This window comes from Schistocerca serialis, chromosome 9 (assembly GCF_023864345.2).
Source record: "Schistocerca serialis cubense isolate TAMUIC-IGC-003099 chromosome 9, iqSchSeri2.2, whole genome shotgun sequence".
NCBI lineage: Eukaryota > Metazoa > Arthropoda > Insecta > Orthoptera > Acrididae > Schistocerca > Schistocerca serialis.
In genome coordinates, this window is record NC_064646.1 from 352,962,242 (window position 1) to 352,985,776 (window position 23,535).

General features: G+C 43.3%; 1 protein-coding gene across 1 annotated transcript in view; it reads left to right on the top strand.

Annotated features, from left to right (window-relative positions):
• LOC126418465 (DNA-directed RNA polymerase III subunit RPC2) overlaps nucleotides 1-23,535 on the top strand; it is a 187,262-nt gene that overhangs the window by 85,755 nt on the left and 77,972 nt on the right. The window contains exons 8-10 of the mRNA XM_050085233.1: nucleotides 80-265; nucleotides 17,080-17,193; nucleotides 20,709-20,909. Coding sequence (XP_049941190.1) covers nucleotides 80-265; nucleotides 17,080-17,193; nucleotides 20,709-20,909 — 501 coding nt within the window. The remainder of the gene's footprint in view (nucleotides 1-79; nucleotides 266-17,079; nucleotides 17,194-20,708; nucleotides 20,910-23,535) is intronic.

Here is a 23,535-nt window from a genome sequence, read left to right on the forward strand (position 1 = left end):
TATTCTGTAAATCTGAGAGTGAGTGTATCAGATGCTTGCTTGACAGACTTTGAAAATAACAACAATTTCTCAACTGCAGGTCGAAAATTTCAACTTCAAAATTAAAGCAACATACACAGCATTGATGGTCCGCAGGGTCATGCAGGCAGAAGTGGATCATAATCTGATTGATGATCCAGACTATTATGGTAACAAAAGACTGGAATTAGCTGGTTCACTTCTGGCACTGATGTTTGAAGACTTATTCAAGAGATTCAACTGGGAGGTAACTAGCATTTGATTTCTAGATTTATTTTAGTATTTCATAATAGTACCAGTGACAAATGCCTTGTGCTGATAATGACGACATTCTGTTTAACATTATGTTTTCTATGTGCATCTGCCTCTTTATTTTATACTAAAAACTGATGAATCTTCAGCCTTTGATAGTCAGCAGCATCTGCTGATTTATTTTTGAACTTTATATCAAGTTAATTATATTTTAATAATTTAGCAGAAACACATTTTCCCAATCCCCCTTCTCCTGTAGCTTTTATTTTCTCAGAAATCATTGCCTAATGGTGATAATTAAAGAGTGACATTTTTTGGAACCTTTAATCTTGGGTGGCCAACAGGCTTGCCGTGGTGGTGACACCGGTTCCATCAGATCACTGATGTTAAATGCTGTTGGGCATAACTAGCACTTAGATGAGTGACCGACCAGGAGTGCTGAGCATTGTTGGCAAGTGGGGTGCACTCAGCTTTTGTGAAACCAGTCGAGGTGTTACTTGATTGAGAATCAGCAGCTCTGGTCACAAAAACTGACAACTGCCGGGATAGCATTGTGCTGACCACATGCCCTTCAGTATCTGCTTCTAGTGACGCCTATTGGCTGAGGATGGCAGGGCAGTCCGCTGGTGCCATTGGACCCTCCAAGGCCTGTTCAGATGGTGTCAGTCTTGGGTTGTTGTTGGGTGGTGGTGGTGGTGGTGGTGGTGGTGATCGTGATCGTGTCTGAGGTATAAAGCGTCTGTATTTGCAATGAGGATCGTATGTTAATATTTGTTGTTCAGAATTGATTGTAATTTTTGTGTCATCGTTGATACTGTAGAGTCTTGTACTGGGGAGACAAAGTAGAGGATGTTGTTTGGTGGCCAGTGTCCTCTACCTACAACACAACTGCACACATGTATTAGCAGGGTTCCTTATTAACAGAACAAGAAGCTACTTATCTTAAGCTAGTCCGTGTGTTGTGGCACAAGTTATTCTGTAATAGTCCACATTAGCCTCACTGTTGGTGAAGTAAAAGTCCCACTATGTACACTACTCTGGTATCTAGGTACTGACTGACACTGAGCTAGAGACTGACTCTGATGGGCTGTGACTCCTACTGTGACTGAGCTGACTGTCTGTGACAGACTGGCCCTCTGGGCCACGACTGCGATCTTAATACTGGCGGTTGAGATGGCATTGCTGGTGTGTTGCTTGTGAGTCTGTCTTTTGCCTCTCTCCTGATGGTAGGCACACTTGATTCAGCACCTATTATTGATCTTTTTGCAACCTCTTTACCGATCAGTGTGCTGCCGACAGCTTACGCCAACACAGTAATCTCTTAAAAACTGAAAGGTAAAGCTTAAAAATCTGTTAAGCATAGTCCAAAACAAGCTACACATTATCCAGGAATGCAGATTAAATAAATACAACAGAGCAATAATCAAAAGCTGGTAACAGAATCTAGAAATAGATATGTTGACTGTGATGATAGTAAGAGAGCAACACTGTACTATAAACTGATTGATGGTGAGAAATTTCCTGGCACATCAAAACCATAAGTCGTACTAGGGTTCAAACCTGAGACTTCTGCTTTTTGTGTGGAAGTGCTCTACTGATTGAACTATCCAAGCATGGCTCACATCCTGTCCTCAAAGCTTTACTTGTGCCAACAGTGTACCTGATCCCCTGCCTTCCAAACATCATAGAAGTTCTCCTGCATACTGTACAGGACTACCATTCCTGGAAGAAAGGTTATTGCAGAGGCATGGTTTAGTTACAGCTAGGATAGGGGTGGGGGTGGGGGGACACAATGACACACATTTGCCTTTTGTGTGAAAGTGCTCTACCAATTGAACTATCCGAGCATGGCTCATGATCTGCCCTCACAGCTTTACTTGTGCCAGCAGTGTACCTCATCTCTTTCTTTCCAAACATCACAGAAGTTCTCCTGCATGCTGTGCAGGTCTACCATTCCTGAAAGAAAGGCTTATTGCAGAGACATGGTTTAGCCACAGCCAGGAGGGGGGTGGGGGGAGACTGTTTCCACAATAAATTTTTACTCTGCAGCAGAGTGTGTGCTGAATTGAAACTTAGTCGCAAATTAAAATTGTATGTCAGACTGGGAGTCATGCTTGGATAGCACAGTCAGTAGGTCCCAGGTTCAAGTCCGGTCTAGTACATAGTTTTAGTCCGCTAGGAAGTTTCAAATTGGCACACACTCTGCTGCATAGTGAAAAATCCTTCTGGAGATTAATGGTGAATTATGAAGCAATGGCCACAGTCAATCTGTGTGGCAAGAAGAAATTTAGTGGCCCAGAAGTAAAGGGAAAATTGGATAAATTGTCAGCTGCAAACCTCAATTTTGAACATGTGCAGATCTTAAATTGTTTGGAATATAATATTAACAATATGAATTCCATGTGAACTGAAATGAAACTGTGCATCTTAAGTTATTAAGTTATTAAGGATGTTCCATGTGTTTAAAAGATCATTGGCCTTCAGGTTATTAGGCAGACAGCTGAAATTACAGATATACATGGTCATGATCTGACTAGTTGAAGCATACAGATGTCAAACATGTACAAACATGGCAGCAGCTCAGGCTATTTGAACACAGGATTCTGTGCAACTTCTATGGGGCAGTTCAGTATGACAAGGGTTTCTGGAGATCTAAAACAAACACTGAGTTGGTTTGTCTCACACAAGGAGCTCACATTGTAAAATTAGTAAAAAGTAATAAAGTAACCTGGCTTGGACATGCCCATAGGATGGGTACTGGCAGAGTGACTAAAAGGGTTTTCAAAGGATGCGAACTCGAAGGAGACAGAGGGGCCACAAAATCAGTGGATAGACAATGTGGAAGGAGATATAAGATCTCTCAGAGACAGAGGATGGTGGAGAACACACTGTAGGTGGCAGAATGCAGGAAACTTATTGAAGAGGCTAAGACCCATGGAGGCTTGTAACACTATGAGGAAGTGGAGGAGGAGGAGGAATGAGGAGGAGGAGTTAGATGAAGAATAAATTAAAGAACACCAGTTTTACACACCCAACTTTCAGGGAACCAAAGCAATGAAGGTTTGGTGAATTTGAGCAGCTGGTTGTCAAGTATGTGTTAGACAAATGCAGTGGAAACTTCGTAATTACTTAAACTTATTTGAATGGAGACACTATAGATAAAGAGGAATTTTCCAAATTTATGCAGTGTGAAATTCGAAGCAAATACAGGCTGACTCGTGAGAATTCTTATGAGGGTGGGGCTTATATTACAGCAAAGAACAGCACTAGCCCGGTGACTTCCCACACTGTGTGATGAAAAACTAGTTGTGTTTAAGTGTCTTAGTGTAAGGAAACACAACTGTTTGCTAGGCCTCCTAGGCAACATTGATCAGATGCCTGTTTATTTTGATATTTTGTTAAATGTTATTGTAAGTGTGATGGACTTTATAGAGGTCGTTTATCAGTGGAAAGCCAGAATAACAACCATGCTGTGTGTTCTGGTAGTTGATAGGTGTCTGCCCCCACATGTGGTTATTTGCAGGAAAACAATACTGAAAGGGAAACTACATGCAGGACTTCTCTTTGTACATCAAGAAAAGTGTTGGTTGACAAATAACCCGATGCTAGATTGGCTGAAGGTGTTCTCTTAGCCGAAGAATAATATTTGTACTGGGTTCATATCACCCAGAAAAGTGAGGATCTGATATTGAAGAACTGGCCTCGTAAACTGACAATAGTCAGGAGAGCGGTGTGCTGACCACGTGCCACTCCAAATCCTCATCCATTGACTCCTGTGGGCTGAGGACGACACGGGGCCCAGTTGGTACTGTTGGGCCTTCATGGCCTGTTTGGGCATAGTTTAGTTTTAGATATCGAAGAACAACATATCTAGTAATAATTCCTGGTAGCTTGACCCCACAGCTTCATGGTATGGATGTTTCTGTCTTGTGGCTTTTTATGGCTTACCTTGGGCATATTTATAGTAAGCCACATATGGCAGGGGATTGGTGGTGAGTGCCACACCAATAGGGCTAGGACTCATGTGACAGGGCAGGACCCAGATGCAGCACCTGACCAATATCCCCTCCACATCCTACTCCAGTCATGTGACTTGCTTGTCCTATACTGTCAGATACAGGGTCACCTGTGAAAAAGATCATGTCATATATCAGCTCTGCTGCAATTTAAGTACAGCATTTTATGTTGGCACGACCACAAACCAACTGTCCATGTGCGTGAATAGCCACTGTCAAACTGTGACCAAGAACAGAATTGGCCACTCAGTGGTGGAACATGGTGCTGAGCACAGTATCCTTGGTTTCAGTAATTGCTTCAAAACATGTGCTATCTGGAGCCTTCCTCCCCAACAACAGTTTTCCTGAATTATGTAGATGGCAGTTGTTTTTGCAGTACATTCTTTGATTCCTTAATCCTCCTGGAGTCAATCTCCGCCAACACCTTGATGTACACCCACACCCACCTCCACCCTCTCTCAGGACCCTGACTTCACTCATTCTGCACCAACTCTATCTTCCCCACAATCTCCCCTTTTGTTCTGTTTCCCTCTTCCATTCCAGCAATTCTCTCTCATGATTTTATATCTGATGTTTGTGCTGTTTTGCGTGCAATACCCTTCTGAATGTTGGGAACAAAGTTCCGGCAGTATTAGCAAAAACTGAAATACTGTCCGTGTACTATATGTTAATTATTTCTTGATTACATTCTGTTGTTTATTATATTTTTAATGACTTAATCCCATGAGCTCATGTGTGTGTTGTAAAAATAGAACCCTAGTGAACCTGGCAATGCTTCACAATTGCTAAACAATAAACTCCTTCTTCTTCCTCCTCCTCCCCCCCCCCCCCTCTCTCTCTCTCTCTCTCTCTCTCTCTCTCTCTCTCTCTCTCTCTCTCTCTCCAGCTGCTCCTCCCTCTTTCTGTCCATCTCCTCGCTCTGCCTCTTTATGTCCATTCCCCTGCTCCTCTCTAGCCACGTACTCTTCCCCCTCTCTAGCCACATACTCTTCCCCCTCTCTAGCCACATACTCTTCCCCCTCTCTAGCCACGTACTCTTCCCCATCTCTAGCCATGTACTCTTCCAGCCATGTACTGTTCCCCCTCTCTGTTGCGACAGTGAGCCTTGTTTATTATTATTGTTATTTACAAATTCAGATTCTGTAATGCTCCATGGACCTTGCTATTGTGGGGAGGAGTGCATGCTTAAGCGATACAGATAACCATACTGTAGATGCAGCCACAGTGGAGGAGTATCTGTTGAGAGGCCAGACAAATGTATGGGTCGTGAAGAGGGGCAGCAGCCTGTTCAGTAATTGTAAGGGCAATAATCTGGATGATTGACTGATCTGGCCTTGTAATGCCAATCAGAATGGCCTTTCTGTGCTAGTACTTCGAGTGGCTGAAAGGAAGGGGAAACTACAGCTGTAATTTTTCCTGAGGGCATGCAGCTCTACTGCGTGGTTAAATGATGATGGGATCCTCTTGGGTAAAATACTTCGGAGGTAGAATAGTCCCCCATTTGCATCTCTGGGTGGGGACTACTTAGGAGGACATCGTCATCTGGAGAAACAAAACTGGCATTCTGCGGATCCGATTGTGGAATCCCTTAGTTGGACAGTTAGATTAGAAAATTAAAAAAGGGCAGTAGATAGGTTAAAGTTAGATATAGTGGGAATTAGTGAAATTTGGTGGCAGGAAGAACAGGACTTCTGATCAGGTGAATGCAGGGTTATGATTACAAAATCAAATAGAGGTAATGCAGGAGTAGGTTTAATAATGGATAAGAAAATAAACCCCCCCCATGAACCATGGACCTTGCCATTGGTGGGGAGGCTTGCGTGCCTCAGCGATACAGATAGCCGTACCGTAGGTGCAACCACAACGGAGGGGTATCTGTTGAGAGGCCAGACAAACGTGTGGTTCCTGAAGAGGGGCAGCAGCCTTTTCAGTAGTTGCAAGGGCAACAGTCTGGATGATTGACTGATCTGGCCTTGTAACAATAACCAAAACGGCCTTGCCGTGCCGGTACTGCGAACGGCTGAAAGCAAGGGGAAACTACAGCCGTAATTTTTCCCGAGGGCATGCAGCTTTACTGTATGATTACATGATGATGGCGTCCTCTTGGGTAAAATATTCCGGAGGTAAAATAGTCCCCCATTCGGATCTCCGGGCGGGGACTACTCAAGAGGATGTCGTTATCAGGAGAAAGAAAACTGGCGTTCTACGGATCGGAGCGTGGAATGTCAGATCCCTTAATCGGGCAGGTAGGTTAGAAAATTTAAAAAGGGAAATGGATAGGTTGAAGTTAGATATAGTGGGAATTAGTGAAGTTCGGTGGCAGGAGGAACAAGACTTCTGGTCAGGTGACTACAGGGTTATAAACACAAAATCAAATAGGGGTAATGCAGGAGTAGGTTTAATAATGAATAGGAAAATAGGAATGCGGGTAAGCTACTACAAACAGCATAGTGAACGCATTATTGTGGCCAAGATAGATACGAAGCCCACACCTACTACAGTAGTACAAGTTTATATGCCAACTAGCTCTGCAGATGACGAAGAAATTGAAGAAATGTATGACGAAATAAAAGAAATTATTCAGATTGTGAAGGGAGACAAAAATTTAATAGTCATGGGTGACTGGAATTCGAGTGTAGGAAAAGGAAGAGAAGGAAACATAGTAGGTGAATATGGATTGGGGGACAGAAATGAAAGAGGAAGCCGCCTGGTAGAATTTTGCACAGAGCACAACATAATCATAACTAACACTTGGTTTAAGAATCATGAAAGAAGGTTGTATACATGGAAGAACCCTGGAGATACTAAAAGGTATCAGATAGATTATATAATGGTAAGACAGAGATTTAGGAACCAGGTTTTAAATTGTAAGACATTTCCAGGGGCAGATGTGGACTCTGACCACAATCTATTGGTTATGACCTGTAGATTAAAACTGAAGAAACTGCAAAAAGGTGGGAATTTAAGGAGATGGGACCTGGATAAACTAAAAGAACCAGAGGTTGTACAGAGATTCAGGGAGAGCATAAGGGAGCAATTGACAGGAATGGGGGAAAGAAATACAGTAGAAGAAGAATGGGTAGCTTTGAGGGATGAAGTAGTGAAGGCAGCAGAGGATCAAGTAGGTAAAAAGACGAGGGCTAGTAGAAATCCTTGGGTAACAGAAGAAATATTGAATTTAATTGATGAAAGGAGAAAATATAAAAATGCAGTAAATGAAGCTGGCAAAAAGGAATACAAACGTCTCAAAAATGAGATTGACAGGAAGTGCAACATGGCTAAGCAGGGATGGCTAGAGGACAAATGTAAGGATGTAGAGGCCTATCTCACTAGGGGTAAGATAGATACCGCCTACAGGAAAATTAAAGAGACCTTTGGAGATAAGAGAACGACTTGTATGAATATCAAGAGCTCAGATGGAAACCCAGTTCTAAGCAAAGAAGGGAAAGCAGAAAGGTGGAAGGAGTATATAGAGGGTCTATACAAGGGTGATGTACTTGAGGACAATATTATGGAAATGGAAGAGGATGTAGATGAAGATGAAATGGGAGATATGATACTGCGTGAAGAGTTTGACAGAGCACTGAAAGACCTGAGTCGAAACAAAGCCCCCGGAGTAGACAATATTCCATTGGAACTACTGACGGCCGTGGGAGAGCCAGTCCTGACAAAACTCTACCATCTGGTGAGGAAGATGTATGAGACAGGCGAAATACCCTCAGACTTCAAGAAGAATATAATAATTCCAATCCCAAAGAAAGCAGGTGTTGACAGATGTGAAAATTACCGAACTATCAGCTTAATAAGTCACAGCTGCAAAATACTAACACGAATTCTTTACAGACGAATGGAAAAACTAGTAGAAGCCAACCTCGGGGAAGATCAGTTTGGATTCCGTAGAAACACTGGAACACGTGAGGCAATACTGACCTTACGACTTATCTTAGAAGAAAGATTAAGGAAAGGCAAACCTACGTTTCTAGCATTTGTAGACTTAGAGAAAGCTTTTGACAATGTTGACTGGAATACTCTCTTTCAAATTCTGAAGGTGGCAGGGGTAAAATACAGGGAGCGAAAGGCTATTTACAATTTGTACAGAAACCAGATGGCAGTTATAAGAGTCGAGGGACATGAAAGGGAAGCAGTGGTTGGGAAGGGAGTAAGACAGGGTTGTAGCCTCTCCCCGATGTTGTTCAATCTGTATATTGAGCATGCAGTAAAGGAAACAAAAGAAAAATTCGGAGTAGATATTAAAATTCATGGAGAAGAAATAAAAACTTTGAGGTTCGCCGATGACATTGTAATTCTGTCAGAGACAGCAAAGGACTTGGAAGAGCAGTTGAATGGAATGGACAGTGTCTTGAAAGGAGGATATAAGATGAACATCAACAAAAGCAAAACAAGGATAATGGAATGTAGTCTAATTAAGTCGGGTGATGCTGAGGGAATTAGATTAGGAAATGAGGCACATAAAGTAGTAAAGGAGTTTTGCTATTTGGGGAGCAAAATAACTGATGATGGTCGAAGTAGAGAGGATATAAAATGTAGGCTGGCAATGGCAAGGAAAGCGTTTCTGAAGAAGAGAAATTTGTTAACATCCAGTATTGATTTAAGTGTCAGGAAGTCATTTCTGAAAGTGTTCGTATGGAGTGTAGCCTTGTATGGAAGTGAAACATGGACGATAAATAGTTTGGACAAGAAGAGAATAGAAGCTTTCGAAATGTGGTGTTACAGAAGAATGCTGAAGATTAGATGGGTAGATCACATAACTAATGAGGAAGTATTGAATAGGGTTGGGGAGAAGAGAAGTTTGTGGCACAACTTGACCAGAAGAAGGGATCGGTTCGTAGGACATGTTGTGAGGCATCAAGGGATCACCAAATTAGTATTGGAGGGCAGCGTGGAGGGTAAAAATCGTAGAGGGAGACCAAGAGATGAATACACTAAGCAGATTCAGAAGGATGCAGGTTGCAGTAGGTACTGGGTACTGGGAGATGAAAAAGCTTGCACAGGATAGAGTAGCATGGAGAGCTGCATCAAACCAGTCTCAGGACTGAAGACCACAACAACAACAACAACAACAAGAAAATAAAAATGTGGGTAAGTTACTATGAACAGCATAGTGAATGGATTATCCTTGATGTTATTCAATCGCTATATGGAGCAAGCAGTTAAGAAAACCAAATAAAAATTTAGAGTTGGAGTTAAAGTCCATGGAGAAGAAATAAAAACTTTTAGATTTGCTGATGACATTGTAATTCTGTCCGAGACAACAAGGGACTGATAAGAGCAGTCAAACAGAATTGTCTTGAAAAGAGGATATAAGATGAACATCAACAAAAGTAAAACAAAGATAATTGAATGTAGTCTAATCAAATGAGGAAATGCTGCAGAGATTATATTAGGGAATGATTCACTTAAAGTAGTAGATAGTTTTGTTGTTTGAGCAGCAAAATAACTGATGATGGCCAAAGTAGAGGAGACATGAAATTTAGGCTGGCAGTGGCAAGAACAGCATTTCTGAAGAAGAGAAATTTGTTAATGTACGATATAGCTTTAAGTGCTGGAAAGTCTTTTCTGGAAGTATTTGTATGGAGTGTAGCCATGCATGGAAGTGAAAGATGGGTGATAAACAGTTTTGACAAGAAGAGAATGGAAACTTTTGAAATGTGGTGCTGCAGATGAATGTTGAAGATTAGATGGGTAGAACATACAGCTAATGAGGAGAAACTGAATAGAATTAAGTAGAAAGAAGTTTGTAACACAATCTGTCTAGAAGGAGGCATCAGTTGATATGGTACATTCTGAGACATCAAGGGATCACCAATTTAGTATTGGAAAGAAGTTGAGGGGGATCATAGATGAAGACAAAGAGATGAATAAAGCAAGCAAGATTCGGAAGGATATAGGGTGCTGTAGTTATTAGGAGATGAAGAGGCTCGTATAGACTAGAGTAGCGTAGAGAGCTGCATCACACCTGCAGTAGCCACCAGAAAGATCGCGGGAGGCGCACATCGGCACGGCGCGTCACGGACGGTAGTTGCCGCAAGTAGAGTCCCGTCCACCAGAGGGCACGAGAGAATTCGGCCGCGACCTCTGCCGGTGGAGCAACAGCAACAACAACAACTCAGGCAGCACGGGCTGTGCCCATTGAGTTCACATCGGGAATGCCTAGGACACAGTTGCCGGGCTATACTAATTGAAGTGTAACGGAAAACGTGAACCGTGTTATTACACAATTGGCGACAAGGACGGTCGTTCCTTCACGTGTTGCGTCGTCGTTCCGGTTTCGCAGCTTAGCCACGGCATGGAGGATTTAGTGCGGGTTTTGGTTGAGCAGCAGACAGAGCTCATGGCAACCATGAAACAAGTGCTTCCGGCGTTGCTCTCCACGCAGTCTGCTCCAGTGCCGTTCCCTCCTCCCTTTCCCCCGTATGACGAGACGGCGGAGGATTGGGACGCATATGAACATTTCCTTCGGCAGCATTTCCAGGCGTTTCACGTTGCCGATGCGGAGGTATGTCATGCTCTTTTCTTGTCTTGGATATCTCCCTCACTGTATCAAGTTTTGCGGCAGCTAGCGCCGTTGCAGGAACCCTCATCCTTGTCTTTTGACGCATTGCGTTCATTGCTGTCTTCATATTATCGTTGCCGCACGCATGTTGTGGCGGCTAGGGTCGAGTTCTATCAATGCAAGAAACAGCCCCATCAGTCTTACCGGGCGTGGGCCGCTACCCTGCACGGTCTTAGTCGCAAGTGTCATTTTGTCACGGAGCAGTCGCGAGAGTCGTATGCCCACATTATGGTGCGCGACGTCATTGTTCGTTCGGCCCCTGATAGGGAGGTCCGGCAACGGGCCCTGCAGTTAGAAGACCCTTCCCTTGAGGAAGTCCTGTCCATTGCTCAATCGTATGAAGTCTCTCACGCCGCAGGTCAACAGCTGAAAGCGTGGTGCGATGTCGCGGCGGTTCAGGGCGGCACGGCCGCGGCCACTGCGACCGGGGTGGACGACGTGCGAGCGGTACAGTCCGGCCTTTACGGCCGCTCCCGCACGGCCCGTAAACAGAGTTCCGGCCGCCGGCCCCTGTTACCGTCCTGCGCGTCGTGCTATATACATCATGATCAGTCAGAGTGCCCCCCAGCATTGGGCTGTTTGTCGCAAATGTAATAAAAAAGGACACATTGCTAAAGTTTGCCGCTCAGCCTCAAAAGAATCGGAGGAAGGAGGTACAGAGGACATGGACGTTGACATTCAGGAAGTTTCATCGGGCCAGGCTCCCGACGCATCTGCACACAAACTCTTTATCAAGGTGTCGGTTTGGTCGCGCCGACTACAACTGCAAGTAGATACGGGCGCGGCAGTTTCTTTGTTGAATGCACAAACTTACTCCAACCTTGGGTTGCCCCCGTTGGCGCCAGTTTACCACCGTCTATGCGGTTATGGTAAACAGTTCATTCCCCTACTGGGTCAATTCACTACCGACGTGACTTACAAATCAGTCACTCGGCCTATTACTTTTATTGTTGTCAGTGATGTGAGCTCCGCTAATGTTTTTGGCTTGGATGCCCTTCAGGCTTTCGGTTTTTCTATCGCTGACACCATACAGTTCGTCTCCGAAGACATTCCCTATCAATCATTGGAATCTTTGATCACTGACTTTCCTGATATCTTTGAGGAGGGCTTGGGGCATGTTTCAGACTTTGAAGCTCACTGAACGTTGAAGGCGTCGGCTCACCCGCATTTTCTACGCGTGAGGCAGATCCCCTTGGCTCTCCGCCCTCAGCTAAAAGAAGAGCTAGACCGGCTGACAGCCCTAGGGGTCGTTCTTCCCATTTCTTCTAGTGAGTGGGCTTTGCCCCTCGTTATTGTCAGGAAACCCTCGGGAAAATTACGTCTTTGTGGTGATTTCAAGGCCACCATTAATTCCCAATTGGTGGTGGACACCTATCCTTTGCCTCGTGCTGATGAATTGTTCTCCGCCGTGGCGGGAGGCCAATATTTTTCGAAAATCGATCTTTCGGAGGCTTATCATCAGATACCACTTGATGAGGACTCCAAACGGCTGGCGATCGTCAACACCCCGTTTGGCCTTTACCAATACCAGCGGTTGGCCTTTGGAATATCCAGTACCCCGGCGATATTCCAGCGTTATCTTGAGCACATCACATCAACAATCCCTCATTGTATTAATTACCTGGATGACATAATTGTCACAGGCCACAGCACGAAGGAACACTTGCATAACCTTCGCACCCTCTTTCTCAAATTCAGGTCTGTGGGCTTGCGTTGCAACCTGCGTAAGTCAAACTTCTTCCAACCGTCCATTGAGTATGTGGGCTACACCATCTCTCGGCATGGCGTCCAGCCACTAGGAAGTTTGGTCCAAGGCATCGTCGACCTTCGTTGGCCCGCTTCGCTGAAGGAGTTACAACCTTTTTTAGGCAAGATTGCTTATTACCACCGGTTCATTCCCAGGGCTTCCACCATAGCCCGTCCCCTGTACTGCCTTCTGCACAGGGGTGTTCCTTTTGATTGGTCACATGCATGCGAGCAAGCGTTCACCTCATTGAAGGGCCTCCTCACGTCAACGCCTTGTTTGGCTACTTTTGACCCCCATAAGCCATTGGTCGTGGCTACAGATGCTTCGCAGTATGGGGTGGGGGCGGTCCTAGCCCATCGCAATGCGGATGGTTCCGAGCAGCCACTGGCGTTTGCGTCTAAAACTCTTAGTCCCGTACAGGACCATTACTCCCAGGTGGAAAAAGAGGCTTTCGCCATTGTCTACGCTGTTACCAAGTTTCATTCTTTCTTGTATGGCACGAAGTTTCAGTTAATCACTGACCATAAGCCGTTAATATCGTTACTTGGCCCCGCCTCTCAGATTCCGGATAGGGCGGCCCACAGACTACAGCGCTGGGCCTCGTTCCTCTCTAAGTACCATCATGACATTCATTTTCGCCCTACTGGACAGCATACCAACGCAGACGCTCTTTCCCGTCTTCCGGTGGGCGCGGATCCTAAGTTTGATCGAGAGGAGATTACGTGTTTTCATTTGGATGTGGCGTCCCGCCAAGCGGTTGATGGCTTCCCGATCACTAGTTCTAGAGTCGCCAGGGAAACGGCAGCTGACCCGGTTCTCCAGCAAGTAGTTCGCCTCATTCAGCAGGGGTGGTCATCCCGACCTCCAGGCCGGGCCTCAGACCCTCTTCGTAATTATTTTGTTCTACGAGACCGCCTCTCCGTCTTGGAAGGAGTTCTCCTTCTGGCTACCGATGATACAGCTCCTCGTGTGGTTGTTCCTGCAAGTTTGTGAAGGGAAGTCCTCACGTTATTCCATGAGGGGCACTGGGGTGTTTCCCGTACTAAAACCTTGGCTCGCAGACATGTGTACTGTCCCGGTATTGACAGAGAAATTGAGCACTTTGTGTCCGCCTGTTCCCAGTGTGCGAGCCAACAGGCATCTCCCAGGTCAGCGTTCTCTTCATGGCCGACTGCAACCCAGGCATGGGAACGTGTTCACATCGATTTTGTGGGCCCGTTTCTCAATGGCTTTTGGCTCATTGTCATTGATGCTTATTCCCGATTCCCATATGTGGTTCGCTGCTCCTCAACCACTTCAGAAGTGGCAATCCAGGCACTAGCAAAAATCATTTCTGTGGAAGGTCTGCCAATCACCCTGGTCTCAGACAATGGACCTCAGTTTATTTCGCAGACCTTCCAGGATTTTTGTAGGCACTTCAGTATTCGGCACGTTTGCTCCCCCCCCTTTCATCCACAATCGAGTGGGGAAGCCAAGCACATGGTGCGCACATTTAAGATGCAGATGAAAAAGTATGTGCACGAATTTCCTGCGGAGGAGGCATTGACGTTTTTCCTGACGGCATACTGGACCACACCAATGGGAGAACGCAGCCCCGCAGAGCTCCTCCATGGGCGCCAACCTAGAACTCTGCTGCACCTCCTCTGGCCCGGTCCTCGCCAGTCTTCGCAAAACGAAGTACCTGGCTTTCCACTGGGTATGTCGGTCTGGGCACGGGGGTTTGGTCGCAATCCACATTGGATATCGGCGGTGGTCCTGTGCCAAAATGGCTGCCGGCTCTATACCTTGCAGGCGGGGGACCGGGAGGTAGGTCGTCACCAAAATCAGCTACGTCCACGTTTGGGCTCCCACCCTCCGAACCCTCGGGCACCGGCTTCCCCATTGCCAGCACCCGTGTTGGTTTCTCAGAGGACGTTACCGCCCCTCCCCGCTGTGACTCTGCTGCACTGCGATGGTTCTCAGCCTTGCAGCCTCCAGTAGCTCCAGCACAGGCATCGCCTTCGTTAGAGATGCCCCGGCGAGAGCCGGCCCCCCTCGCAGGCCCGATTTCTCAGGAGGCTGGTTCACCTGTGGTCGTCTCTTCCCCATCATCCCCACCACTGGGTCTGGCCCCTCCTGAGGTGGACCAGGATCCAGAGTTCGACGGCTTGTCTCCTGTTGTGTCCCGGGCTCCGGTGGTGGAACAACGGGGGCCTCTTCGAGTGGGTCACTTCCAGCCGTATTGGAAGGTTCTGGCTCGAGGGTTGGCAGATCCCCTCGACTCCAGCCTTCTGATGGACGTGGAGGTCATCGCTCCTGCCTGACGCTCCACCTTCCGACGCAGTGGATCACAGTGGCTTCACCCCCCGAAGGAGGAGGAGTGCAGTAGCCACCAGAAAGATCGCGGGAGGCGCACATCGGCACGGCGCGTCACGGACGGTAGTTGCCGCAAGTAGAGTCCTGTCCACCAGAGGGCACGCGAGAATTCGGCTGCGACCTCTGCCGGCGGAACAACAACAACAACAACTCAGGCAGCACGGGCTGTGCCCATTGAGTTCACATCGGGCATGCCTAGGACACAGTTCTCGGGCTACGCTAATTGAAGTGTAAAGGAAAACATGAACCGTGTTATTACAACACCAGTCTTTAGACTGAAAACCTCAATAACAACAGTAGTATTCTAATCTTCAGCCAATAAGCCATGAATATAACTTTCCTCTTTTCTGTGAAAACCGACTGCAAGGAAGAAACCAAAACAGCACATCATTGTGTACACAATTTTTGTTTAAAATATGTATAGTGAGAAGCAATATGAGTGAGAGAAACAATTTCTGTAATGCCTCAAATGCCACACTGTTGTAATTCAAACTGACTGTAGAAAGAAAACAAAACTGCACATATTCACAGCACAGCACAGCACAGCACAGCACTGCATTTTCTTTCTTGTACTCTGTTGGTTTTAACATAGAACTTTTGCTTCATGGTTTAAAAAAGTATGTAGCCTACGTACATATGAATTTTTATTAGAGTATCATGTAAAAATTTGAAGTAAATTGGTAATTTTGAGATTTTTGGTAACAACATTAAACAGGAACTTCTCTTTATCACTATAGTGATACCAGTTTAGCGCCTGCTGCTTTGCTCACTAGACTGTACGACCTACAGAGATTTTTTTTTTTTTTTTGTTCTGATTAAACTGAATTTTTATATTATAAGTGTGGTCTTTTCTGAATGTATTCTGACCAAACAGTGATTCTGGTAGCTGAAGTCCAAAGTTTTTGTTAATCGTGCCTTTTGAGTTATTGTCGAGATATTTCTATAGCAACTTTCATTCCCTAACAGATATTTCTTTATATCTAAGAAGTGAAATTCCAATTTTCTTAAATTTAGCTTTAAATTTTTTATGTGAAAAAATATTTTCTTAAAAATTTTAATCTCCAATTGCACTCCTTTGTCTGCAGCTTGTGTTCTTGTGGTAGTGTTCTCGCTTCCCATGCATTGGGTCCCAGGTTCAATTGCCGATGGGGTCAGGGATTTTCCCTGCCTTGAGATGACGATGTTGTATTGTCTTCATCATCATCATCATCATCATTATCATTATCGTTATCATCATTCATCCCCATTACAGTCGGAGGAAGGCAATGGCAAACCACCTCCTCTAGGACCTTGCCTATTCGGCATTTTGGGTCCCCCACTTCATCCCTTGTGCTCCTCAGAGTATGGGACATCATCATCATCATCATCATCATCACCACACTCCTTTAGGGGTTGAATTTCCAGAAACACTGAAACCCCTTTTTTTAAATTTCTAACCGAGAAATCAAATACGAATTGTCATAGATGTAGCCTTAAAAATCCTCTAGTAGTTCTTTCACACCCATTTCACTTCCTTAGTGTTGAATTTCCAAACACAGAGACATACATGTGTTTTATTTCTGACAGAGAAGCTGAATACAAATTTTCATAGATTTAAGTTCAAAAATGTTTGCACAGTAAAATATTTCCATAAAAACTTTTCGTGCTCCGTCTCACTCCCATATGGGTTGAATTCCTGAAAATAGTGAAAAACATTTTTTTAAATTTCTAACTGAGAAGCCAAATTAAAATTTTTGTAGATTTAGCTTTAAAATTGCCTTCATAATAAATTATTTTCATAAAAATCTCATCCCCTATTTCACCCCCTTATGACTGGTATTTCAAAAAATCCTTTATTAAAAGATGCCTACCATATAAGATCCACACTATCTCCAAATTTCAAGTTTCTATACTTAGTGGTTTGGGCTGGGCGATGATGAGTCAGTCAGTCAGTCAGGATGTTGCCTTTTATATACAGAGATAGATAAAAGAACCTTAGAAGTGTTCTCTTGTTATATGTATGCCTCTTTAATGTGTCACTATACAATCAGTAATTATCATGTCACAATTGTTAGTCTCCAATAGGTACTCAAGATATATTTTGCCCAAGATAAAATTCTGTTTGTTTGCCTTTTTAGCTCAAGATAATTGCTGACAAGAACATCCCCAAATTAAAGGCAGCACAGTTTGATATTGTGAAGCACATGCGGCAAGACCAAATAACAAATGGTTTAGTTCATGCTATATCAACGGTAAGTAAGTTACTTTTAAGTATTAAGTAAAAATTGTATCTCAAGTGGAAAAAAGAAATATTACATGTTAATTAATATTCTGTTTTAAAAAATTAGAATTATGTCATCATTCTAACTTGAATTTTGACTGGGAGTACATTTGAGGAAAGCTTCAACAGCGGACAAGGTCTGGAGACCCAATGGTGAAGAAGGTGTAAAACCCACTTCGGCAGTGTCTGTACTCCATGTTAAGAGCGGCTAAAACAGGCGTCTATTCTCCATGTCAGGAGTGCCCTTTCCTCCTGCTGGCAGTAGCTCTAAAATGCTTGGTGACAGGCTATGTGATGAGCCAACCGTAAAAATTCTTATGGAAATGTTGTCTTCTGGATCTGGTGCAAAGGCTAGGGCATCCCCCCTAGGTGACATGCGTTGTCATGGCACAGTCAGCATGAGAAATATACAAGGGTTACCGTCGCATGGGTGGTGACAGCTAAACAAACTAGCCCTCACATCCCATCTTGAAACACTCAACGTCGGCATCATGACTGAACGGGACATTGAGCTATCTAAAGCCCTAGAAATCCAACACATAGACATCTGTGCAGGTCAAGATACATGGACACTGGATGCGGTTACAAGCTGATGTATAAGGGCACAAACGTAACAGCTAGTGGTGTTGGCATTATAGTATCATCCACTAGCACTTCGACAGCATGATGTGCCAGAGCAGTTTATTAACTGGGTGTAGTTACTTTATGCACAGCCAAGAAGTTATGTCCATACAACCTTGGGACTATCCAAGGACTTCCCCATCACAGTTGACGTTCACCAAGGTTCTGCACTATCACCACTTCTGTTCATTCTTGTAATGGACACTGTGACAGCTGACCTGCTGCGGCCATTACCATGGACCCTACTTTATGCTGATGACATAATGCTGGCAGCAGAAAACAAGCTTGATCTGCAGAGCCAGACTCAAAAATGGAGTGACTGGTTGGCGCAACACGGTTTGCGCCTTAATTTGAAGAAAACCAAGTATGACATCTGACAGAAATGAAATGGGAACCATCACGATTAATGATGAAGACCTGACTCGTGTGAGTAAGTTTAAGTATCTTACAAGCAGAGTCACTTGCCACCACAGGAAGGAAGATAATTTAAAATAAAAAATCTATCGCACTGTCATCCAACCAGTCGTCTTGTATGGTTGTGAGTGCTGGCCGACAACAGAATGCCACCTAAGTGTAATGGAAATGAAGATGCTAAGGTGGACAGCAGGGCTCACCAAATTAGATCACCTTTCCAAGGATAGCATTAGGAAACATTTTGGTGTTGAACCAATCCAAGACAAGATGTGTGAGAGTCGTCTTTGATGGTTTGGGCATGTTTCACGGGCCGGTGATGACTATTGGGAATGTGGGTTGCGCACTCGAAGTTGTCAGCAGAAGACCCAAAGGACGACCTAAGCAACGTTGGGCTGCTACGATTCATAAAGACCTTAAATGCGTGAACATCCACTCAGGTGCAGCCTATGATAGAGTGAAATGGAGACGATGGACGCATGTAGTGGACCTCGCAGGCACGCGGGACAAACACTGAAGGAAAAGAAGAGTACATTTGAGGAAAATGTATTGTAATTTCATTTATGACACACAATGTTGAACTAAATATTCAGTTGTGGTATTAGCAAAGAATACCATGTTAATACACAGTTATATTCTTGGCTCCAACCTTTGAGAATATTTCTGTGTGCCTATCAGTTTAATTTCCCGAAAGAGATTCCTCAATAACTGTGAGATCTGTGCTAAGCAATTGTTGCTCCCTTATTTAGGTGTACGTAACATCCATTGGGTCGTACATTTTCAAATTATCTGTGAAGAAATTGTAAAGTTTTAGGGAATCTCCAGTATTCTTTGGTGTGGAGGAGGAGCTAATTTCTGTGCCAATTAATCCATGTAGTTTGTAGTTGATACAGAAAATACTGTTTGTTTATTATTACTATTAATTTTAAAACAAATATAACATTTATTTTCTTGTAATCTTCAGATCACGATGTAGTTACATGATAAGTTTGATAAGAAAAATACTGAAACAAGATAATTTGAGAAAGAGTGAAAATTGCCATTTGTCCAGTATCACAGTTCACAAAATGTTTTGCACTATCCTCACACTATTCTCATGATTCATATGGGTTGTGTTTTATTGATCAGAAACGTCTTTCTCAGTTGCATTTTCGCCACAGGAAATCACTAGAAACAATCACCAGTGTAATGAAGGTAAAAGTAAAACTGCATTCTAAGTGCAATATAGTAAAGTGTGCTGTGTCTTCAATCACAAATGTTACAATGTAGCTTTTTAAACTAATCAGTGTGTGAGCATGCATTGAAGGATCTTTTCAAACTTAGACCATGTACACATTGTCACTTTATGGCAAGAAGGGTTGTCAGCATAGGTTGTCAAGTAAATTGGCATACATCACAATGATGTCATTTGAATATTCATCCACTATTGTGTGTGACAAAATATTGAAGATATGCTTCATAGTGATCACCTGTTGACAACACCACCAGCTGATGATCAATTCCAACAAATTGTAGCTTGCATGTACCCTGAGGAGTATGCAACTGTACTGCTTGCTGCTGTTTTGGAGCTCTTCACCAGTAAGTTCAGGATTTTCCTGGTGATAATCATACAAGAGAGTGAAATTGGCCACATATCAATGTACGTCTCAAGCTCACGGTCCTATATGTTTGACAGAGAGTTGGATGATTGTCAAGAGCAGTTTGAGGTCTTCCACTAAATCATTGTCCAGCCCTACAGTCAACTTCCAGTAATGGTTTTGTCTTTAAAGGTGATGGGCACATCATACTCACTTAGTGAGCATTTTACTCCCGAATGAACCAAATGTAATGGTCTGTGATGTCTGCTGACATGAACCCAATTGAAAGATTGCTTGGGGCCAGTTGTAACTCTCTGCATGTCGTCGCATGAACCCTTCTCACGTATTGGATGACATCTGGAGGGCAGCTGTTTGTAAGTGGGGCAGTCTTGAGCAACAATGTCTCAACCACCTTGTGGGCAGGTGCCAATGAGAATGAAAGCACGTTACAATGCACAGGGTGCTGAATGCTACCGAGGAGCTGATGTTGAGTTTACAGATGTACAAAGATGTACAATTTCAATTTTTTTATTGTTGTTTTGTTTTGATTTCACATAAAAATTATTTTCTATAGTTTCATAAGGCTTGTTATTTCATCCACTTCCCCTTTTGATTGTAAGCCAACACGTTTGAAATATGCATGTGGTACAAAACTAATTATTGAGCAGTTTATAATGAACAGTGTAATTCATGTAACTTTATATGTAATTGGACATCCAAATATGTCAATGATAATTGCTGCTACTTGGGTATCAGTTTACAGTAAAATAATAACTCTGTGTTATTCTGACATATCACATCTTCAAAGTACTGAATCTAAAAATATTAATGTTGTTAAATGATTTTCTTTGATAGTGGTTTATTATATTTTTTATAGGGTAACTGGACAATCAAGAGGTTTAAAATGGACCGCCAGGGAGTGACTCAGGTTCTTTCAAGACTCTCCTACATTTCAGCATTAGGAATGATGACACGAGTCAACTCCCAGTTTGAAAAGACGAGGAAAGTTTCAGGTCCTCGCTCCCTGCAACCTTCTCAGTGGGGAATGTTATGTCCATCTGATACACCTGAAGGAGAGGTAAATTCTTAATTTAATTTGCTACAGAAATTTTCATTCACTTTATATGTCATGTGAATGGACAGCTCTTTATACAGGATGTGTAAATAAAGCTTCAAGACTGGTCTCAAACACAAAATTTATTCAATACTTTCATATATCGGAGTAAAATTCTTCAAAACAGGTGCCTTGAGAATCCACATATCGCTTCCAACTAGATTTCCACTGCTGGTAAGCTCCCTTGAACTCGTTATCCGGAACGCTGTTCAAAACCCTCGTTGAAGCCTTTTGGACCTCTGCGACACTGTCAAACCGCTACCCTTTCAGGTCTCTCTTCATCAGGGGTAACAAAAAGAAATCACTCAGGGTGAGGTTGAGGCTATAGGGTGGCTACAGCAGCATTGCCATGTTGAACAGTGTCAAAACTTCAGTGACGGCAAAGCAGGTGTGAATGGTCACATTGTCTTTCTTCTCCAAGCAGACTCGATCCCTCAAACGGCTGACCACTCCAGTATAATACTGACCATTGACAGGGTCTGGCAGGTACGAACGCTTTGTGGATCATTCCTTTTGCCGTCCAAGAAAGCAATGAGCATGCTTTTCACACGTGACTTGGTCATCGGGCTTTCTTCGGCTTCGGTGATGCGAAGGTGTGCCACTCCAAGCTTTGCCTCTTCAACTCTGGATCACATTTGAAGACCCAGGTCTCATCATCAATGACCACTTTGTCCAAAAAATCAGGTTCGGTTTGTAAATGTTCAAGCATTTTCTGTGAAACATCCAGTCGCCACTCCGTCTGTTCATCCAAGAACACTTCAGCTACAAGTTTCACGCACAATTTTCTCATCACTAGATCTTCTGTAACTAGCTGAAATACAGTTTGGTGATTCAAACCCACTTCATGTGCAATCATTATGATGCTGAGACGTCAGTCACTGTTTAAAAATTGTCACACTTTGGCCAGATTTTCGTCTATTCTGCTTGTTGAAGGTCTTCCAGAGCATTCATCCTCAAAGTCTTCACATCCATCATTGAACCTCTTGTGCCACATGAGAACCACGGCACGTGACATGGCGTATTCTGTATAGGCTTCTTGAACCATTCAAATATTTGTGTACCAATCTAGTTCAGTTGTACACAAAATTTGATCGAACTTCGCCGCTCCTCAAGAGGCATTGCATTTTGGACACTCTGATTTCTCGACAACGTTTCAAAACAGACTGCACTTGTGATGTTTTCACCCCAGAATTTCACTGGCGAATGCCGATGCTTGGCTCGCTTAGTCAACACCCCCCACCACCTGGCGCAGGTGGTGAGACCAGTCTGCACGTGCACCGCTACTCAGGAAAAAATCTGTCTTGAAACTTTATTTACACACCCTGTACGAAAGAGGACCAAACACAGTAGCAGAAAAGTGCATGGAAAGAAGTATTAACAGTGTGGGAAATGAAGAACCCCAAAGAAAAGTTAGGACAATTAAATTGAACAACGAAATGTGTTTCAAGAGAGACTGAGAAGTTGCTTTGGATGCACTATACACATAATGCAGAGGTTTGATTTTGGTGAAAGCAGACAAGAAGGAAGTCTACAGTAGCAAAATGGAATTATTTAGAAGTGTGTTATTAAAGGAAAGAGCTGGAATAAGTGAAGAGAGACAGCTGTAGTACAATAAATTGAAGAGAAAAATGAGCACTTGAGATTAATGTGACAAAGATGCATTAAAAAATTGGAAAATAAAATTTGTTAATTGATGCATAAGTGAAAGTTGAAGGGAAAAGAGCTTGAGGAAGACAGAGAAAGATATAGCTCAGTAAGGTGACAAAAAGTCCTTTATTGACTTTTGTTAAATCAAATATCAGGTGTACCATTGTAATATGGAAGCAACTGTAGCATAAAGTACGAGAATGTGATAAAAAGAAATGAAATGATTGGCTGATAGTCAAAAGAAATAAGAATAATTAGAATGAATCAAACCTTATTGATTTTATTGAGTGTGTTAGTAATAATTAAAATGAAAGAGAATTAATAGTCAGTAATTTATAAGAAGATTGAATATACAGAATGTATACAAAACACTAGAAAATTTCTGAAAAGACTGTCACAAGAGGCAGTGAAACTATCCGAAGGGAGAACTGAAAATAGGAAGTAGCGATGTAAGTTTTTAAGTGCAAACAGGAGGAAATTAGTTACGGAATAGATGTACAGATGATATACGAACATTCATGACAGACAATTTGTATTTTTGGAAAGGATACTAACTATTAGTTTGTATCATGGAACATGAGAGTAAGACTAGGTTAGATTATATAGGGTCTTCAAATGCTGTCTAAGAAACTTGTATGTTGCAGGGTAGTGTATGCTGAGAAATAATTGTTAAAAACAAACTCTTACGTTGCGCTGTTTCCACACACAAATTCAAGTGGCCCGCCAGATAGAATTAGTGTCAGTTGTTCTTATAGTGTAGTTGACAGTGCACAAGACTGCTCAGTCTTTGGCTTAGGTTCAATCCTTACTACCATCCTATGTCCAATTTCTGTATCACTCTCTTGTTCGGTTTTAGGAAGCCAAATGAAGAACACCTTTGGTGCTACTGTCTATGGTGGGCTGTTTGAATTTGCACACACAATGGCCTGATTGGCTAACTTCA